The 16,057-nt window shown below is 43.3% G+C and overlaps 3 protein-coding genes across 4 annotated transcripts in view; 1 reads left to right on the forward strand and 2 right to left on the reverse strand.

The window, feature by feature from the left end:
• Positions 1-16,057, forward strand: part of LOC128260458 (alpha-protein kinase 1) — a 54,548-nt gene that overhangs the window by 3,459 nt on the left and 35,032 nt on the right. For both annotated transcript variants that reach the window (XM_052993475.1, XM_052993476.1), the window contains exon 2: positions 13,974-15,000. In XM_052993475.1, coding sequence (XP_052849435.1) covers positions 14,051-15,000 — 950 coding nt within the window. In that variant the 5' untranslated portion in view covers positions 13,974-14,050. The remainder of the gene's footprint in view (positions 1-13,973; positions 15,001-16,057) is intronic.
• LOC128260461 (3'-5' RNA helicase YTHDC2) lies at positions 6,823-11,275 on the reverse strand. Its single transcript, XM_052993494.1, has 3 exons — positions 10,499-11,275; positions 9,770-9,977; positions 6,823-9,717 (listed from the first exon to the last, which is right to left on the reverse strand). The coding sequence occupies exons 1-3, from the start codon at positions 11,183-11,185 to the stop codon at positions 7,670-7,672; spliced, it is 2,943 nt and encodes a 980-aa protein (XP_052849454.1). The 5' UTR covers positions 11,186-11,275; the 3' UTR covers positions 6,823-7,669.
• Positions 12,480-13,423, reverse strand: LOC128260474 (uncharacterized protein C9orf85 homolog). The gene is made up of 2 exons (XM_052993521.1): positions 13,303-13,423; positions 12,480-13,243 (listed from the first exon to the last, which is right to left on the reverse strand). Exon 2 carries the CDS (start codon positions 13,216-13,218, stop codon positions 12,502-12,504), a length of 717 nt encoding a protein of 238 aa, XP_052849481.1. The 5' UTR covers positions 13,219-13,243; positions 13,303-13,423; the 3' UTR covers positions 12,480-12,501.

The raw sequence follows: 16,057 nt of genomic DNA on the forward strand, positions 1-16,057 counted from the left end.
TTCGTAGAGCATTTGCAGATTCGCATAGACACAGTTTTTAATCATAATAGCCCCATCTGAAAGCCCTCCCCTTGGGATGTTGTTGGTTGTCTTGTGGTTGGCAGTTGTGCATCTTTGTATCTTGTATCTGTCGGCGAATGAAATAGCACGTACCATATAATCAGGCGGGCAACCCAAAAAAAAAATAAAAATAAAAAAAAACAGTGGAAATAAGAGCCAGCAAATAAGAAACGGCAACCGCCACAAATCAGTGACTAAGAATGAAAGTTAGCCTGCACTTGAACAATACAAAAAACCCCCTACATTTTTTGAGGTCTTTTGGAGGTCTTTTGTCAACGTGAAAATATATCTATTTATATAGCCGACCCCCGAACCTCGATCCCCAAACCCCGAACCCGAAACCGAACCCGAACTCATAATTTCCCATCGCTGGCCTCAGTTTTGAGCAGACAATTATCATAATTATCAATGCACTTTTCACACTTTTCACACTTTCCTTGCTGTGTGCTCTCCAGCCGCCGTTTTGTGTCATTTGTCACAGAAATTATGCATAAGTTTCCGCGCCTGCTCGCTTTCGAATTGGAATCGCTTAGTCTTGGTCTTGTCTTGTCTTGTCTTGTCCGGGGCTCCATTGTTACACTTCCAGCCAATTTCGATTCTATGGCCCATTGTCAACCCTTCACCTTCCGCGGAATGGCGGCAAATTTAGGGCCCCTTGAGGCCTCATAAATTTCGTCGGCAACGGAACAATGACAAATCGATGACGGCGTCAACAAAATACAAAATAAAACATTTGTGCGACATTTATAAACAAATTTGTGTGTTGATTTCATTTCTTCGCCGCCTTTATCCGATCGTAATTGTGTGGCTGGAAAGTGAAACCATCGTTAATAAATAAGCTTCGGCATTCCAATAACTCAGCACAATGGCTTTTTTGAACTGGAAAACCAGTAACTTTCGAACGCATTTCGATGCCACACATAAGGCGATTAGTGCAAGATCAAACTGGGGAACAGTTATCAAAAAATTATACAATTTATATAACACTTGTTGGTAGTGTTGGTCGATTGATTGCCGGCTAAGCGGATTGAAGGCAAAAATTAACGCGACAGATCTGAATAATTTTTAAACCGATTAAAGCTCTATATTAAATGCATTTGGGAAAAACAAACTATTACTAGTGGGGAAAATATTTGATTGACTTGATTGAAAAAGTAAAAGTTAGAGCTTTCCATAAATCAAGCCATTTAAACGAGTTTCTTTATTATAATATTTATCGATGTATGTTTATTGTAAGAACATTTTCTTGTATTTAATTATTTAACTAGGTTAAACACCTTTAATATTATGAATAGCCGAATCGAAACAATAGGTACAAAAACATTTGATTTATTATTAATAAATTCAACTTTGTCGTTTGTCTTTGTCATTTTCTCAGTCTGCAGTAAATTTAAATACATTTTTGAATACCGACTCATAATCCTTAGTTGATTTATATATATTCTTTACCCCCCTGGGATTTTCTTTGACTGGCTAGGAAAAGTCTGACCCAGAATATAATATTCCATTTAGGAGCATTCATCACTGTCTGCCATAATACCATATTTATCCTGAATTTTCTCCATTTTCCTGTGTACATTGTGAAATTGCAAAAAGCATTAAAAATGCGCAAATAGCTTTGTACAAACACACAGAGTAAATTAAAACTTAACAGATTAAAGGGGTTATATATCATGGATCGTATCGCATAATCATGACAAGCAATTCGTGCCTGGGACTAATCCAGCTTTTTATTCGTGCACCGGAATCCGATGACCTCTTCCCAGGATGGGGGGCAGGTGGGGATTGGAGTGGAGTGGAGTAGAGTCGAGTGGACTCGAGTGGAGTGGAGTACAGTGTGTGGTAGTTTTAGTGGAGAAGCTTGACCAGACAACCTGCCACATCTCAATTGGCGCTTGACCAAAGCAGAGGCTCTTGACATCGGACTATGCAACAAGTGGCTGCACAAGAGTGTTGCTGTGCTGCGTTTTCTTTATGTTGCTGATCTACACTCGCAACAAGGAAACATCAAATTTACCAATTCTGTAAAGTTTTTCAATCGTTGTGAACCTAATAAAAATATTAAATAAAATAATTATAAAAAAGACAATCTTCATGTCTTCACCAAATGAGGTTCACAAATAAATCTAATTTAAAACATTTAAACACATTTTTAATAATGTTTTATTTCTTAAGAAAAATTATCATAATATTAGAAAATTATTATTCTTTAAAAATTATTATGGATAGATGGATGCACTTGTTTGTTACTTAAATAAACAAAAACGAGTTTAATATTTACTAGTTTGTCATATTTGTTGTTAGAGGTTTTCATTTTTATTTTGAAAAAAATTGTTTACTCAAAAAACGGAAAGTTTTTAAAACACTCACCGATTTAAAAATTATTTCTACCTTATAAAAAACATTTTCTTAACATTATCTGGTGGAAATGCACATTTTTCGGTGAGTGAAGATGATCGGGCTAATGCTTTTGTCCAAACGTTGCTGTTGCCGTTGGAGAGTGTCTGATATGGCAGATGTTGCTGGTGTTGCTGTTGTTGCTGTTGTTGCTGTTGTGCTGGCCATGTTATCGCTGTTGTTGCCACTGATTGGCGCCGTTGTTGCCACGCCTCCGGCCATCGATTACTGCATTGCTGTGGCAATTTCTCGCCTCGGCTTACATAAACAAAAATGAGATAAAAACATGGATTATCAGTTTTCGGGAACTGCCGAATATTTACCATGGAATTGGCAACAATTTATGGCACTTAAATGACCACAAAAGGAAATGGCAAAAAATATTCGGACCGTTATTAAACAAAAGGCAGACGTTACACCACATTCAAGTCGTGCATAAATAATGATAGATCCGCATAAAGTCACACAGATATTGATTGATTGTGGCATCGACTTCCGGGGGTCACCACCTGACCAGATTTCCGGCTCCTGCTGTTCATGTTGCTGGTGGCTCAAGTTGCTGGTTGCTCATGTTGCTGCTGCTGTTGGCCATGGCCAAATGCGAATCACGATCGTTGCTCGTTTTGCCATCACTTCACTCTCGTTTTGGCTTTTACTTTTCGGTGCCCCCAAAGACTCGCACATGACTTCACTTTTACCGCAGTTAAAGTTCGCCATGGGTCGTCTATATTCCCCACAGCCGTCCCTCTTTTTCCAACTTTAATAAAATCCACTGGGCCCCAGACGCATTATTTTTGCTAATGTGAGGAAAGAATTACTATATAAATAGTTTGAAAGAAATTAAACATTATTATAGTAAGTTTTTAAAAATTTTAATTTATTAAATATAATTTCCACAAAAAAAAATGAGAAACTCAAGCCTTAAGGGAATTATATTTATACATAGATTGTTCTTGTTTAGTTAGTATAGTATGGCATTGGTTAATAAGCATGACAAAGGACCAAAAGAATTTCTTTATGATTTCAATTTATGATATCATGATGAATTTAAAAAAAATAGCCTTAAACCCTTTCATGCCCACTGTTGCCAACAATGTATATTAATAAAGTTATATAATTTTTTAGCATATGTATTTAAATTTAAAAAATGTAATTGAAATAATCAAAGTGCCATATATTTTTGCTTAATGTTGGGAATGTATCCAATGAGAGAAGAAATTTATTTATAAAAATAAAGCTACAAAAACATAGGGTCTTTTGTTTAAATTGAAATTGCTGGCCAGCTTCTCACAAATCGTCGTTAAAAGAGCGCACCCAAAAGCCAAGCGTTTTAATGACATAATTAGGCGTTGTTTTTTTTTTTTTTTTGGAAAGGTGTTGCTCTCGAGAAAATCCCCGTAAGATTGGGGTGTCCGGGGGGGTCGACTTCGAATGCCCAATGCCCAATGCCGAATGCCACCCAGTTGGACCGAGTCGGTTCGCCTGGTAGCGGCGGGTCACCGCCCAGCCTGATTGATTTGACCCCGCCAAAAGGGGCAGACTTTCACTGGCGTGATCTCTGGGTCCAATCCCTCCCCACTACCGAACCATGAGTATGTACATATTCATGATAATAACCCCCGTTCGGAATTTGGAATTTGGAGTTTGGAGTTTGGAGTTTGGAGTTTGGAATTACCGAAATGCATTCCGTGCTGCACAGATGATGTCTGATGATGGGATTATTGCAGATGTGCGATTATGTGCGATGATGTCATATCTGGGAGCCATGGGTTCATCGAGCATGGATCGCGGATCGCTGATCGCGGATCGCGGGCCATTGGGAGCAGCGCAGATCTGGCGGCGACTTTTCTGCGAAATCAATTTGGTGTAATTATGTAACTGTAACTGGCGGCCCCAAAAAAGACTGGCGCTCGCTGGAACCTCACTCAAGTCATCAATCAGTCGAGGGGCCGTCATTAGCTCACATTTCATCGCCTAACTGCGATGCGATGCGATCCGATGCGATGCGGTCAGGTGGGATCAAGTTTTCATCTTGGAGAACGGAATGGTCATATGACCATATGACCATCTTCTAAATGCCACAAATTTAATGAAATTCATAAGAGCTTTCATATTCAAAATATTAAATTGAGAGGATACGAAAACTGGAGATATTTTAAAAAATTCTAGCAAATAATTTGTATTTGACTATGTTTTCTAGGTTTTTGGCAAACAAATAAAAAGTACGTGATTTTTTTTTTTGCAAAAAATGGCCAAAAATTAAAAATGTTCAGCTTTAAATACTAATTGATGGAATATTTTATAACGAAATCACCGATATATCAAACATGGGTCCATATTTTGATCGGTATTTTATAAGGGGTAACATAGTTTATTTTGGCAACAATTTCCAAAAATAAAAATATTCAGCTTTAAATGCCAAATAATTCTGAATTTCATTACGAGCTCAACTGGGTGTGACATTGTTGAGGGCAAATAAAAATGTTCATTTTTAAATGCCAATTGATTTAGAATTTAATAACGAGCCTTATGACGTTCCATATTTTTAATATTATTTCCAAAGTCAATCAAATCGAGTGTTTTAATTGGTTAAAATTCCCATAGGTCATATTTTATAACAATGATGTCTGAATCCTAAATATTTTAATTGAATGTGCCAAGTTCTGGACTTCCTTGAGCTTCGTTTATCCAGCCAACCCAGAAATCCCTGTTGTAATCACGGGCATCACTGATTCCGACTGATAATCTCCGCCTTCCTGTCCGCAGACAATGACAAACAGACACCTGGTGAGCTGGTTGCCAACGGAGTGCGATCCGTGGCCAATTTAAATGGGACTTGATGGCGATTGCGATGGCGATGGCGATGGCGAGTGCGTTCAACTGACTTGCTTCCCCATGGAGGCCGGGCCACTTGTTGGCCAGGTTTATGGTCGATCCATTAGCGCTGAATGCGCGCCGGACCATTTGACTTCATTTGATTTCGAGAGCAGATGCCAATTGGCAATAGCCTTTCATTTGGCAGTCCGCCTCCTCCAGCTGCTCCTCCTACTTCTGTCCCCATCCTCGCCAGAGTTCAATGGCAGCCACCGACAATGGACGAGTCATCTGGGAAAATCGATCTGTGGCTTTCTTGGTGGCCCCGATTTCTCATGGAATTCTCTTGCGGAATTCTTCGAGCAAATTGTGGAAAATTCGAGGTTGAGCCACTGACACTTCCCGCAATTCCCATTGATGATTTGCAGATTATTGGATCGCCACTTTGTGGTGCAGATCATTTGGGTCGAATCAACCAACACAGGCTTCCCTTTTCATCATTTTTATAGCCAACTTTTATTCTTAAAATCTATAGTTGTAGGTACATCAAAAATATTTCACATTCACTTTAGGTGTCTTATTATATTAAGCTTAAGTTAGAAGATGAAATTTTTTTAGTATAAACAGATTATGCATCTTGCTTACTAGTTTTTATTTTGCTTAAAAATTTAAGAAATTAAAAGAGGAACAAAAAGTTTTCCAAACAAGTACTTATTTAAAAGATTTGTGTTAAAAAGTAATACATTTTTGTAAATTCTATACATTTGTATTGTTGAAAAAAAATAATAGCAAAATATTTTGAAGTGTTTTGTGCTAATTAATTTGTAAGCTTATAAGCAAAATAATATAATTTATTCTTAACGCCGTTATTCGCCTGTGACATTCACGAATAAACATTCAATTTAAAATATTTCCATAAATTATTTCGCACATCAAAAAATTCTATGGTACAGCAGCAACATCTATGTATATGCAGTTAAAGACATCGAATCTGTAGGGCCATCGCTGGAGATTGGCCATGCTCTCTCCCAGTTTTCAAAGACGTCGCTCAAAGAGCCACAATCGACCGAAAAATAACAAATTAATTTCACTTTCTTTGTAAGTAAGCTGCTGTTGCTGCTGCTGCTGCTGTTGCTGCTGCTGTCTTTGTTGCTGTTGCATGTTGCTGTTGGTGTTGGCCCGGTGTCTTTGTGGCCATTGTTGCTGCAGCAGCGACAAGCTCGACTTCAGGTTTATTGACTGCGTCGTCTGTGCAATTAACTCTTTTTATACATTTCTTTTTTGTGATTTGCCCGCTCTTGTTTGCGCCTGAATGGACAGTGGGAGGCAGGTGGGGCAGGTGGAGCATAAACGCCAGCCAGCTCGGTTGCCATGGCCCAATGCACCGCAGGGAACTGCCACGCCCACTGCCATCTGACACCGACTCCGACACCGACACCGACTCCAAGTCGCGATCTCCCTGACATCTCGTCTCGTGGCACTTGTGGCACACATATTTTCACCCGGCAATTAGGGAGTGCCCGCAATGGCACTCTCCAAATGAAAATAATATTTTTGGTTTACATTTTTCATTCCCTGTGTGTTTCGAATTGCTAATAATATGCCTACAGTGCGTTTCAGAGCTTAATTTAGTTACATCAGTGGATTACCTGTTATGATGCATGGAATGGAATACAGAGATCTGGATTTATATTCGAAAATATTCCAAGGTTTACAAGTTTTTCATTTGATTTTTGGTTCACATTAATATAGGCAACGTTTTAGATTTAAACTAAGAATTTAATCAGCAGGACTGGTTAATTGATACCCGCCACAATACATCAAATGGCGTATCGAGATCTCGCTCAGCATTACAAAAAAAGGTTAATCAGTTAGGTTAATCAGTTAAAGCATGCCTTTTTTGCGCCTTCTTATATCACAACATTAAAGGAATCTAGTTTAGACATTCTTTGTGTTACTTAAAATGTACATTAATAAGTAGTAAGTACAGTGAAGCCTTTTTTGCAGTGGGACATGGGTCCGGAAGTCGAATGGTATTTTGATTACTTAAGAAATGCTTAATACATTTTTAAAGTCAGGCAAACATATGTTTTTTTTTTGTAAATTCTATCAAAATGTAAGGGAATTCGATGTACAAAAGTAAGTGTATGTTGAGGATATATATTCGTTGGCCTCTTAGTTTCGACTTTAGCTGCCCTAATCAGGTACGATAGTCTGTGTCCTAGGCTTATGAAACGCACTGCACAATATTGTAAGTTCATCGTGTAAAAAAGTTTATTTATACTTCTATGAGCCTAATCGATCACTTCGCGAATACTGCTGTAGCAAATTATAGCTAGTTTTTGGCCGATTAGGGATTAGGGGCGGAGTCACCCAGCAGGCCTACTCCGTTGGTCGTTTAATAGTCCTTATCACAGTTGATCTCGTCGGGCAGACTCTTGCCCTCAGCCAGGCACATGGACGGCACATCCGCCTGCAGCAGCCGGCGGATCGCCTCCGGACCCAGCCACTCGTCCGCCTTGTTCAGATTGCGCGTCTGCACCAGCTCGGTCACCTCACGCTCCATCAGCAGGCGCAGCTGGAAAATTTTACGGGCCACATCTCTGGCACAGACGATGCGAATCCAGGAGTCCAGGCAGAGCTGCACCTCCGAGCCGAGCGGCTCCAGGCGGAAGTGCTTGCCACCGGCCAGGGCCACCATTAGACCGCTCACCAGGCTGGTCTGCTCCAGCGAGGATCGCTGCTCGGCGGTGCGTGTCTTCTCCACGAACAGGATCCAGTCGCTGACCATATTCTTTTGCTTCTTCCTGCCCAGCAGGCAGGAGTTGCGCGACACCTGGCAGAAGGGGTCTCCCTCGGCCACCAGCTGGTGCTTGTTCTCGCGGTCCATGTAGGCCAGCTTCGGATAGTAGCCGGCCGTCAGGGCCAGGCGGATCAGATTGGTGTCCTTGGCAAAGGACGAGGCCAGACGCAGCTTGGCTGGATTGGCGCCGAAAATGCGCGTCACGGTTTCGCGCAGCGTGCTTACCGCCGAGACGAACATATCCATGGAGTGGCGGCACACAGAGTTGCGCTCGCAAAAGTCCCCAATGTCGGTTCGTGACAGGCTGGTGAACTCCTTGTAGAGCTTCAGGGCAGCCAGCGAATCGCTCATCTGGTCGCCAGCGAACAGGAGTCTGGCGTTCAGCTGGCCCGACTTCTTGCCACGATCCGTGGTGAGCACGAAGGGATCTTTGACGGAGTGAAAGGCCGCTATGATGGTCATGCTGCTCGCGCAACGCAAGTAGATGGAGTACACCAGACACTTGGCCATCTGCACGCCCAAGGGCAGCTCGGCAATGATGCGTCCCAGCGGCGTGATCCTCTCCTCCAATTCACTGAGCACGCCCAGGAGCTGCAGCCTGGAGCAGGCCTGCAGCACGGCCTCCGGCTGCGGGGGATCCAGTGCCTTGGCCAGAAAGCTGGCTATTAGCCGGTCCGGAGCCGCCACCTTGGTCAGCAGACATATCTCGTCCAGGCTGCGCCTCATGATCTCCGGCACGGTGTACAGGCTCATCCTGGCAAAGCGGTCTCTGTCGTACAGACGATAGCAGATGCCATGGCGCAGGCGTCCGGCTCTGCCCGCCCGCTGTTGGGCATCCGCCTGCGAGATCCACACACTGGTCAACTGGGAGGCATCCGTGCCCGGGTCGTAGGTCTTCATCTTGCAGCGACCGGTGTCGATGACGTACAGCAGATCCGGTATGGTGATCGAGGTCTGACCTATGTTCGTGCTAAGGATGATCTTCAAACGCACCCCGGGATACACCCGAAAGACCTTGCGCTGCTCGCTGGCGTCCACATGGCTGTGCAGCAGTACGATCTGGATCTGGTTGCGCGGCAGAGCCGATTCCAAGCGTTCCATCAGCACGGTCATATCGATGTAGCCCGGCAGGTAGACAATCACCGCACCGGAGTCGCCGTTGCGCAGCAAAAGTTCCAGCAGCGAAACGATCAGATCGTTGTCGATATCGGGATCTATAATCGTGCGACCGCCGTAATAGGCGGCCAGCAATTCGCCGGCATCCTCTTCGCCCGTCGGCTTGCCCAAAAAGTTCTCCATCCTGTAGGTCATGTAGCCGGTCTTGCTGAGTATATCCTCCAGGTGAAAGATCCTCACCCCGAAGCTGCGTCCCTCCACATCCATGACAGTGGCGCCGCCGAAGTACTTGGACAGCGCCTGCAAGTCCATGGTGGCCGACATGAGCACCAGGCGCAGGTGGCGATTCTTGTCCAATTCCAGCTTGCTGACCAGCAGCAGGAAATCGGTGTCCAAGTCGCGCTCGTGCACTTCATCGATGATCAGATGGGTGGTGCTCCTGAAGAAGGCCTCGCCGTCCATGGCCAGAGCACGCAAAAGGCAACCACTGGTGGTCAGCGAGAGAGCCGTGTGGCTGCTGCACTTGCCTGGCGGTGAACGAGTTAGATCTGATTGCTTTCGAGCCTGGATGCTACTCACTGTTCATGCGAATCTGATACCCAACTGTGCTGCCCAATGCTTCGCCGCGCTCCTTGGCAATGCGTTCCGAAACGCTGGTCGCCGCTATGCGACGTGGCTGGCTGACTATTATCCTCACCGGAGAGCGGTGCTCGGCGGCCCACTCGAGGATATACTGTGGCAGCTGCGTGGACTTGCCCGAGCCAGTGGCTCCTTGGACAATCAACACCTGTGGGGATCAAGCAAGTTTTAGTAGGGAGGAATGGTTTAAGTTTGTATAGTAGTTAGTATAGATCTGTAAAATGCGAAAACAGTTTTTAAAGTTTCTACACGTAAGCAAACAGAAACATCGCTTAATTACCTCCATGAAAAATCTAATAACATACTCATGGTCTTAGGGGTAGGATCTTTTATAAATAAGATTGGACAACAATTCTTGTAGGAGGAATAGTGTCAAGCTAAGACAGTTTTTTAAGTTTCTTAAGGTAAGCAGTTGGTAACATCGATTGAAGACCTTGAAAAAAGTAACATTAAACAGATGCTGGTTTTTTAAGATCTGTTCTTAGTCATGGGGGAAATATAGAAAATGTTGGACAAAGCAAGTTCTTGTAGGAGGAATGGTGTGCTATCCTTGAGGATAATTCTTTGAGTTTCTGTTGGTAAAAAAGATAGTAACCTTTACAAAGTAAAGTAAAACAGATGCTTCTTTTAAATTTGGGAAAAGATTTCTTGAAAATAAAGATTAGTTACCTGTTCGCTCTGCAGAACGCTGAGGATCTTCTCGCGGTGCTGGAAGATGGGCAGGCTCTGTCGCTCCTGCTGCATGCTCCTGTTGAGGGCGACGGGCGGGATAAGACGTTGGCCGACCAGGCCGAAGTTTGAGGGTCGCCGATCCTGATGTTGCTGCTGGCGCAAGGAAGCCGGAGTGCTGGTGTTCAGGGGACGTTCCACGTGAACGGAAAGCTCTTTCAGGGCCTTGGACAGCTGGGTGCTCATGTGCAGCTTGACATTGTCCAGGAAGAGGTGCTGGAGGCCTCCCGTCTGCGGACGCGACATGAAGAGGATGCGATTGTCCTCCGGTCCCTTGCTCACAGTTTTGATGCTGCGATTTTGGGCCAACTTATGCACGTGGCTGCGCTGGGCCTTGGTTAGGCCGTGCAGCTGGAGCTCCGTATCGCGGCCCTGCAGGAAGTCGCTGACCGTCTGGCGCAGAGCCTTCTCCTGCTCGCGGTCCAGGCGATCCGCATTTTCGCCGGCTTCTTTGGCGGCCTTTCCCGACCTGCTGCCCTTCGTCTTGGAGGCAGTGCGACCGCCGGACGACGACTTCCCGGCTCCCTGCCCGTTGACCAATACCCCCAGTGCTTGTCCCTGCGGCGGAGCGCCCTTTTTCTTGCCCTCGCGACGGCCCTTGGCCATCTCTTTCCTGCTGTCTGCCATTCGATTTTTTAAACAGTTTTCCCAGAGTTTCAACGTTTCAGTGCGACCGTACTAGACGTAAAAGAAAATACCACTCAAATCTAGCTGAGAAATAGAGTGACCAGGCGGTAGTTTGCTTTGAAGGTAGAGCTAAGCGGTGACGCAAACCTATTGGACGACTCCGATTGTACACGCTTAGAAAAACTGTTTTAATAATATATATTTGAGGAACTTAAATATATATATAGGATAGTTTTCTTCGTAGAAGAACTTTTATAAGCTAACTTCACAATCTTCCCATTACTATATATTAAATTTATATTACAAATACCACAATTTTAATTAAGGTTAGATTTTTATATATTTAAATAACTTAAATACATATATATATATATTATTTTACCTGCGATTTTTATAGGATATTTTTCTTTGTAAAACAACCTTAAATAACTATCTTCATAACAAGCCACTTAAAAATTTAATGGTTTACATTATATTGTAGAAATTAAATAATGTTTAGATTTTTTGACTATTATATTTAAATGTTAAAAAAACATAATTCTTCACTTAATAACATTTACTTTTCAAAAGATTAAACAGTTTTCATAAAAAATTGGTGTTTACAAATTTGTATGAACAAGAATCTTTTATGTCAAAACACAAATGAAAGTATCTTTGAAAATATTAAAATTTAAAAAAATTTCCGCATTTAAACTTATACCAATTATCTTGTAAAACATCAATGTTTTGTTAATTTTTTAACCGATATTCCTAATAAATGTACTGCACAGTTTTCAATTTAAAAATTATACTAATAGATATCTTTACCATATAATTAAACATTTTGAAATTCTATTAAAGCTTTCATGCGAATGTGAGATAAAAGCTTTGCAATATATTTCAAAGATTTTGAAACAAGTCTAGTTGCCATCTCCCTCACTTTGGTAAACAAAGTTACAACATTATGGTTTCATTTAGCTATTCTAGTACTGATTTATCTATTATTCATTCAATTTATAATTACTTTCTGAACGGAATCTCCGCTCTTCTAACAGCTAAGCAAACTCATGAATTTCTCCAGGCTATCATCTTTCTCCACGAACTTCTTGTCCATTTATTTTAGACTTAGCAGTTTGGCCTTGTTCTGGGGCATTAAGTCAACCTGGTCAACAATGAATAAGGTTTAACTATTAGATTAGCTTTGGCTTGAAGAGTTCTTTATGACTGGTTCAACCAAGATCTTCTCGGAATCAATCTTCAAGTTACGTATGTATCTTCTCCTCTGAATTGGACTTCAACTTTTTAAACAAATCGATTAGGTTTAGAAAAAAAAGTGTTTATTTCGCCTTGGTGGGCTTTTCAGGAATAGGTTTCTGTGGCTCCTCCTCCTCGCTGTCGTCTTCCTCCTCGTCCTCGGAATCGAACTCGGAGTTGTCATCCTCCTCCGAATCGAAATCCGAGTCATCTTCGTCCTCGTCATCCTCGCCAGCGAGATTCAGCTGCTTGATCTTGTCCAGCAGCTCGTCGCGTGTGTGCGCCACCCGTTTGGCCTTCTCCTGGGTCTCCAGCTGCTCCTCGTCCAGCTCATCGTCGGCCGCCGCCGGCTGCTTCTTGCCTTTCTTCATGTAGCGCAGGAAGGCGCGCCGCTTGCGCTCCGAGAAGGACTTAACCAGGCGGTCCATCTCCGCCTGCAGCTGCTGCTCCTCGCGCGGCGTGGGCTGGGCCTCCTCGATGGCCACCTCGTCGGCGCTCTTGAGGCACTTGGCGCAGACGTGCGCCTTGATGGCGCAGTCGCGGCAGACCACATGGTAGGCCTTCTTCACCGTCCGCTCCTTGCAGTGCGCACAGGTCTTGGCCTGCGACAGCGGCTTGTACTTCTTGTACTTGATCTTCCACTCGATCTGCTCCTTGCACCGCTGGCACACGGTGGACACGTGCATCGCATTCAGGCGGATCTGCTGGGGCGTCTTGTCGTGCAGGTCGTTCTTGAAAACATGCCGATTCTTGTGCTTCTGCGCACGTGTGCGACTCACATTGCCTCGCTGGCTGCTCATCTTTGGCTCGGTTGGCTTATTTTTGCTATTAATACGTAGTTTATTAGGTCTACTTTGATTTATTCCTTATTTAATTAAATTTACCTGCTTTAACTAGGCTAATTTGATCACAGACAAAATGTTTCTCGTTTAATTGCGTGCAAAATAAATAAAAGTATGCCAGTGTGACCGTTGGCTGTTGCCTTGACAATACTAACAGCTCACGCAAAAGAGATAGTATTTCTCATTAGTCGCCGACTGGCCGTTCTGTTCGCGGCGGGAAATTGTTTCTCCTCGGAATATCGCGTTTTTATTAATTTTCCGCTTGTGCAAAATGAGTGCTAAGGTGTCAAAGCTCTCAGGAACGTTAGGAAGTTGAGTATTTCTTGGAAAGCATTTGATTTCACCTGTTTTTAGGTAGCAAGCGATTAACTTATTCTTGTTGAGAAGCGCTGTGCTGCCAGATCGTTTTACCGGCACCTTGGCGTTATAAATTTTTTTGGTTTGCGGCAATTAAATAATCAAAAAGTGTATTTCTTTTTATTTTAAAACATTTAACAAATGCTGAAAAGTGTGTCGGAAAGTCCATAGAAGATAAAGAAAATTTGTTTGCCTTGCCAGACTATCAATATAAATTGTTTGAGCAAAGTTTTAAACCACAGTAACTTAAAACTGTTTAGCCGGGGCTCGAACCGGTTCTGCAAGCGGCTGAAAGCTAAATGCTATAAAAATATTTTAAACGGTTTTTTTATATTTGAATATTTTATATTTTGCAGAATCTGGTAGATTTCGCTGCCCAATGGAGTACCTTTTTTGCAAATCTAATGCTGAGTAGGCCGTTTTTATCAATAAAATGCGCGACCTCAAGCAGCGCCTCTTCGACCTGCTGCGCTCCGGCGGCAACAACAACAACAGCAACAACAACAGTAGCAGCAATAGCAACAGCAACACCAACAACAGCAGCAACTCGAACCACAACAAAGGAAATAACCAGTCCCACAAACAGCAAACCCATGTGCCCGCCCAAAAACCGAAGAAACTACACGAATACACGGCCGCCGATTGCAATGCGGCCTTCCTGCGGAAATACCATGATCTCAGCATAAGCAGGGATCGGGAATTGGATAGGGAAATGGGCAGAGAAAGGGAAAGGGAGCGGGCTGGACCTGGTCCAGGTGCACTGCCGTCGCCCAACGTGATCTACTTCAATGAGAACCTGTCGATGGCCAGCAAATACAACGTGCGCCCCTTTCCCCTCACCCGCTATCCCTCGTGTCCGCTGAGCAGCTTCGGCGCAGCCTCGCAAGAGGGAAGAGGTGGAGGTGGAGGAGCTGGCGGTGGTCGCCAGGAGGGCAGTGCTGGCAGCAGTTTGGGCGAGGAGGAGGACACCGAAAGCGAACCCTATCACTTTTGCTCCGACGAGGATCGCAGTAGTCACACCGCCACGCTTAAAATGCGCCACCACCATGGCCTGGAAATGGATGCCTCGGTGAACGAGGAGGATGCCGATCTGGAGGACGACCAGGCCGAGTCCCAGCTGGACTCCTTCTGCACCCTCTGCACCTCCACCTTCAGCTACAACAAGTGCTGTCGCTTCTGCGAGAACTCGCTGTGCGGCTCCAAGTGCAATTCCGAGCGGGGATCGCATGCCAGCAGGATGAGCCGCATCAGCCACATCAGCAGGGGCCTGGCCAGTGGCTATCCCGCCGATCCGGACTTCGATCCGCTCCAGAATCCACTGCAGCAGTACAGATTCGGAGGCAGCATGCGAATGCTGGGAAGTCATCAGCCAGCGGCCATCAGGTGAGTGCTCCCAAAAACCTCGCAAAATTATTTAGTAGCCATGTTTATAAGATAGTTTTCGTGTTTGACCTTACAATTATTTAACTCTTATTTATAATAATTTAGCTGAAAGATATTTGAAATCGAAAAATCTCAATCTTAGTAAAAAAAAGCCAAATCAATATAAATTTGTATGGGTAAATGTATTAAAATGATGAACGTTATTAGCCAAGTTTTTAATGTAGAATCTAAGTGTGTATTTTGAGCAAACATTTAGGGCTAAGATTTTCATTTATTGTTCAACTAAAATAATAATAATTATAATAAATTAACATAATTATTAAAAATACATTTGTTTGTATTAGTTTTCAAAAAAAATTAAAAAGCGTTAACAATTTTGTTGAAGGGTAATTTACGGTTTAGACATTACCAAATCCATTAAGAAATTAAGTAATTGGGCAATCGTGGTGTCAATTATCAATTCAATTTGTGGCAATTGGCCACGCTTTTCTTTAGGTTCATTGATGCAAACACATAATTAAGCGATAATTTCAATTCGAATGCTATTCGATGCACTTTGTGGCATTGCCGAGGGTTCAAAGATCGAACGAGCAGTGGCTGGGGCGACAAAGTAAACACGTCGTAAAGCGATGAAGCCTCATTAGTGGCATCGCTAATGAAGTGTTTTCGTATTTCTATTAAATTGCACTGGTTAGTTAGTCGTAAGACTTTGATTGATTGCATTTAAATGGGCCTCGGCAGCGGGACGCAGGCGGGGAGCCAAAGATCGTCGAAGCACCAACCAGATTTACAGAGCAACGAACGACTCAAGCCAAACAATTATGCACAAAACCTTAAACTGGCCATAAACAACCGTTAGCGATGAGGTTTCCGCGCATGACGCGCAACCAGCTTGACCATAAAAAAGCATAAATTCTATTGAATAAAATTATACCCACCACAGCAAACAGAAACAACACAGCAAACAGAAACAACAACAGCAACAACAGCAACAATAACAGCGGCAAACCAAAGAAAAATTCCAGCATACTGAAACTACAAAAAGGCGAGCAAGAAA

The sequence above is a fragment of the Drosophila gunungcola genome (genome assembly GCF_025200985.1).
Source record: "Drosophila gunungcola strain Sukarami chromosome X unlocalized genomic scaffold, Dgunungcola_SK_2 000023F, whole genome shotgun sequence".
Classification (NCBI taxonomy): domain Eukaryota; kingdom Metazoa; phylum Arthropoda; class Insecta; order Diptera; family Drosophilidae; genus Drosophila; species Drosophila gunungcola.

Bases quoted from the DNA above. Each gene is read 5' to 3' on its own strand.
- LOC128260461 (XM_052993494.1), bottom strand. From the start codon at position 11,185: ATGGCAGACAGCAGGAAAGAGATGGCCAAGGGCCGTCGCGAGGGCAAG. The intron at 9,978-10,498 runs GTAACTAATCTT...TGATCCCCACAG, and splicing joins GCGTTCTGCAGAGCGAACAG to GTGTTGATTGTCCAAGGAGC. The intron at 9,718-9,769 runs GTGAGTAGCATC...GTTCACCGCCAG, and splicing joins GTATCAGATTCGCATGAACA to GCAAGTGCAGCAGCCACACG.
- LOC128260474 (XM_052993521.1), bottom strand. From the start codon at position 13,218: ATGAGCAGCCAGCGAGGCAATGTGAGTCGCACACGTGCGCAGAAGCAC.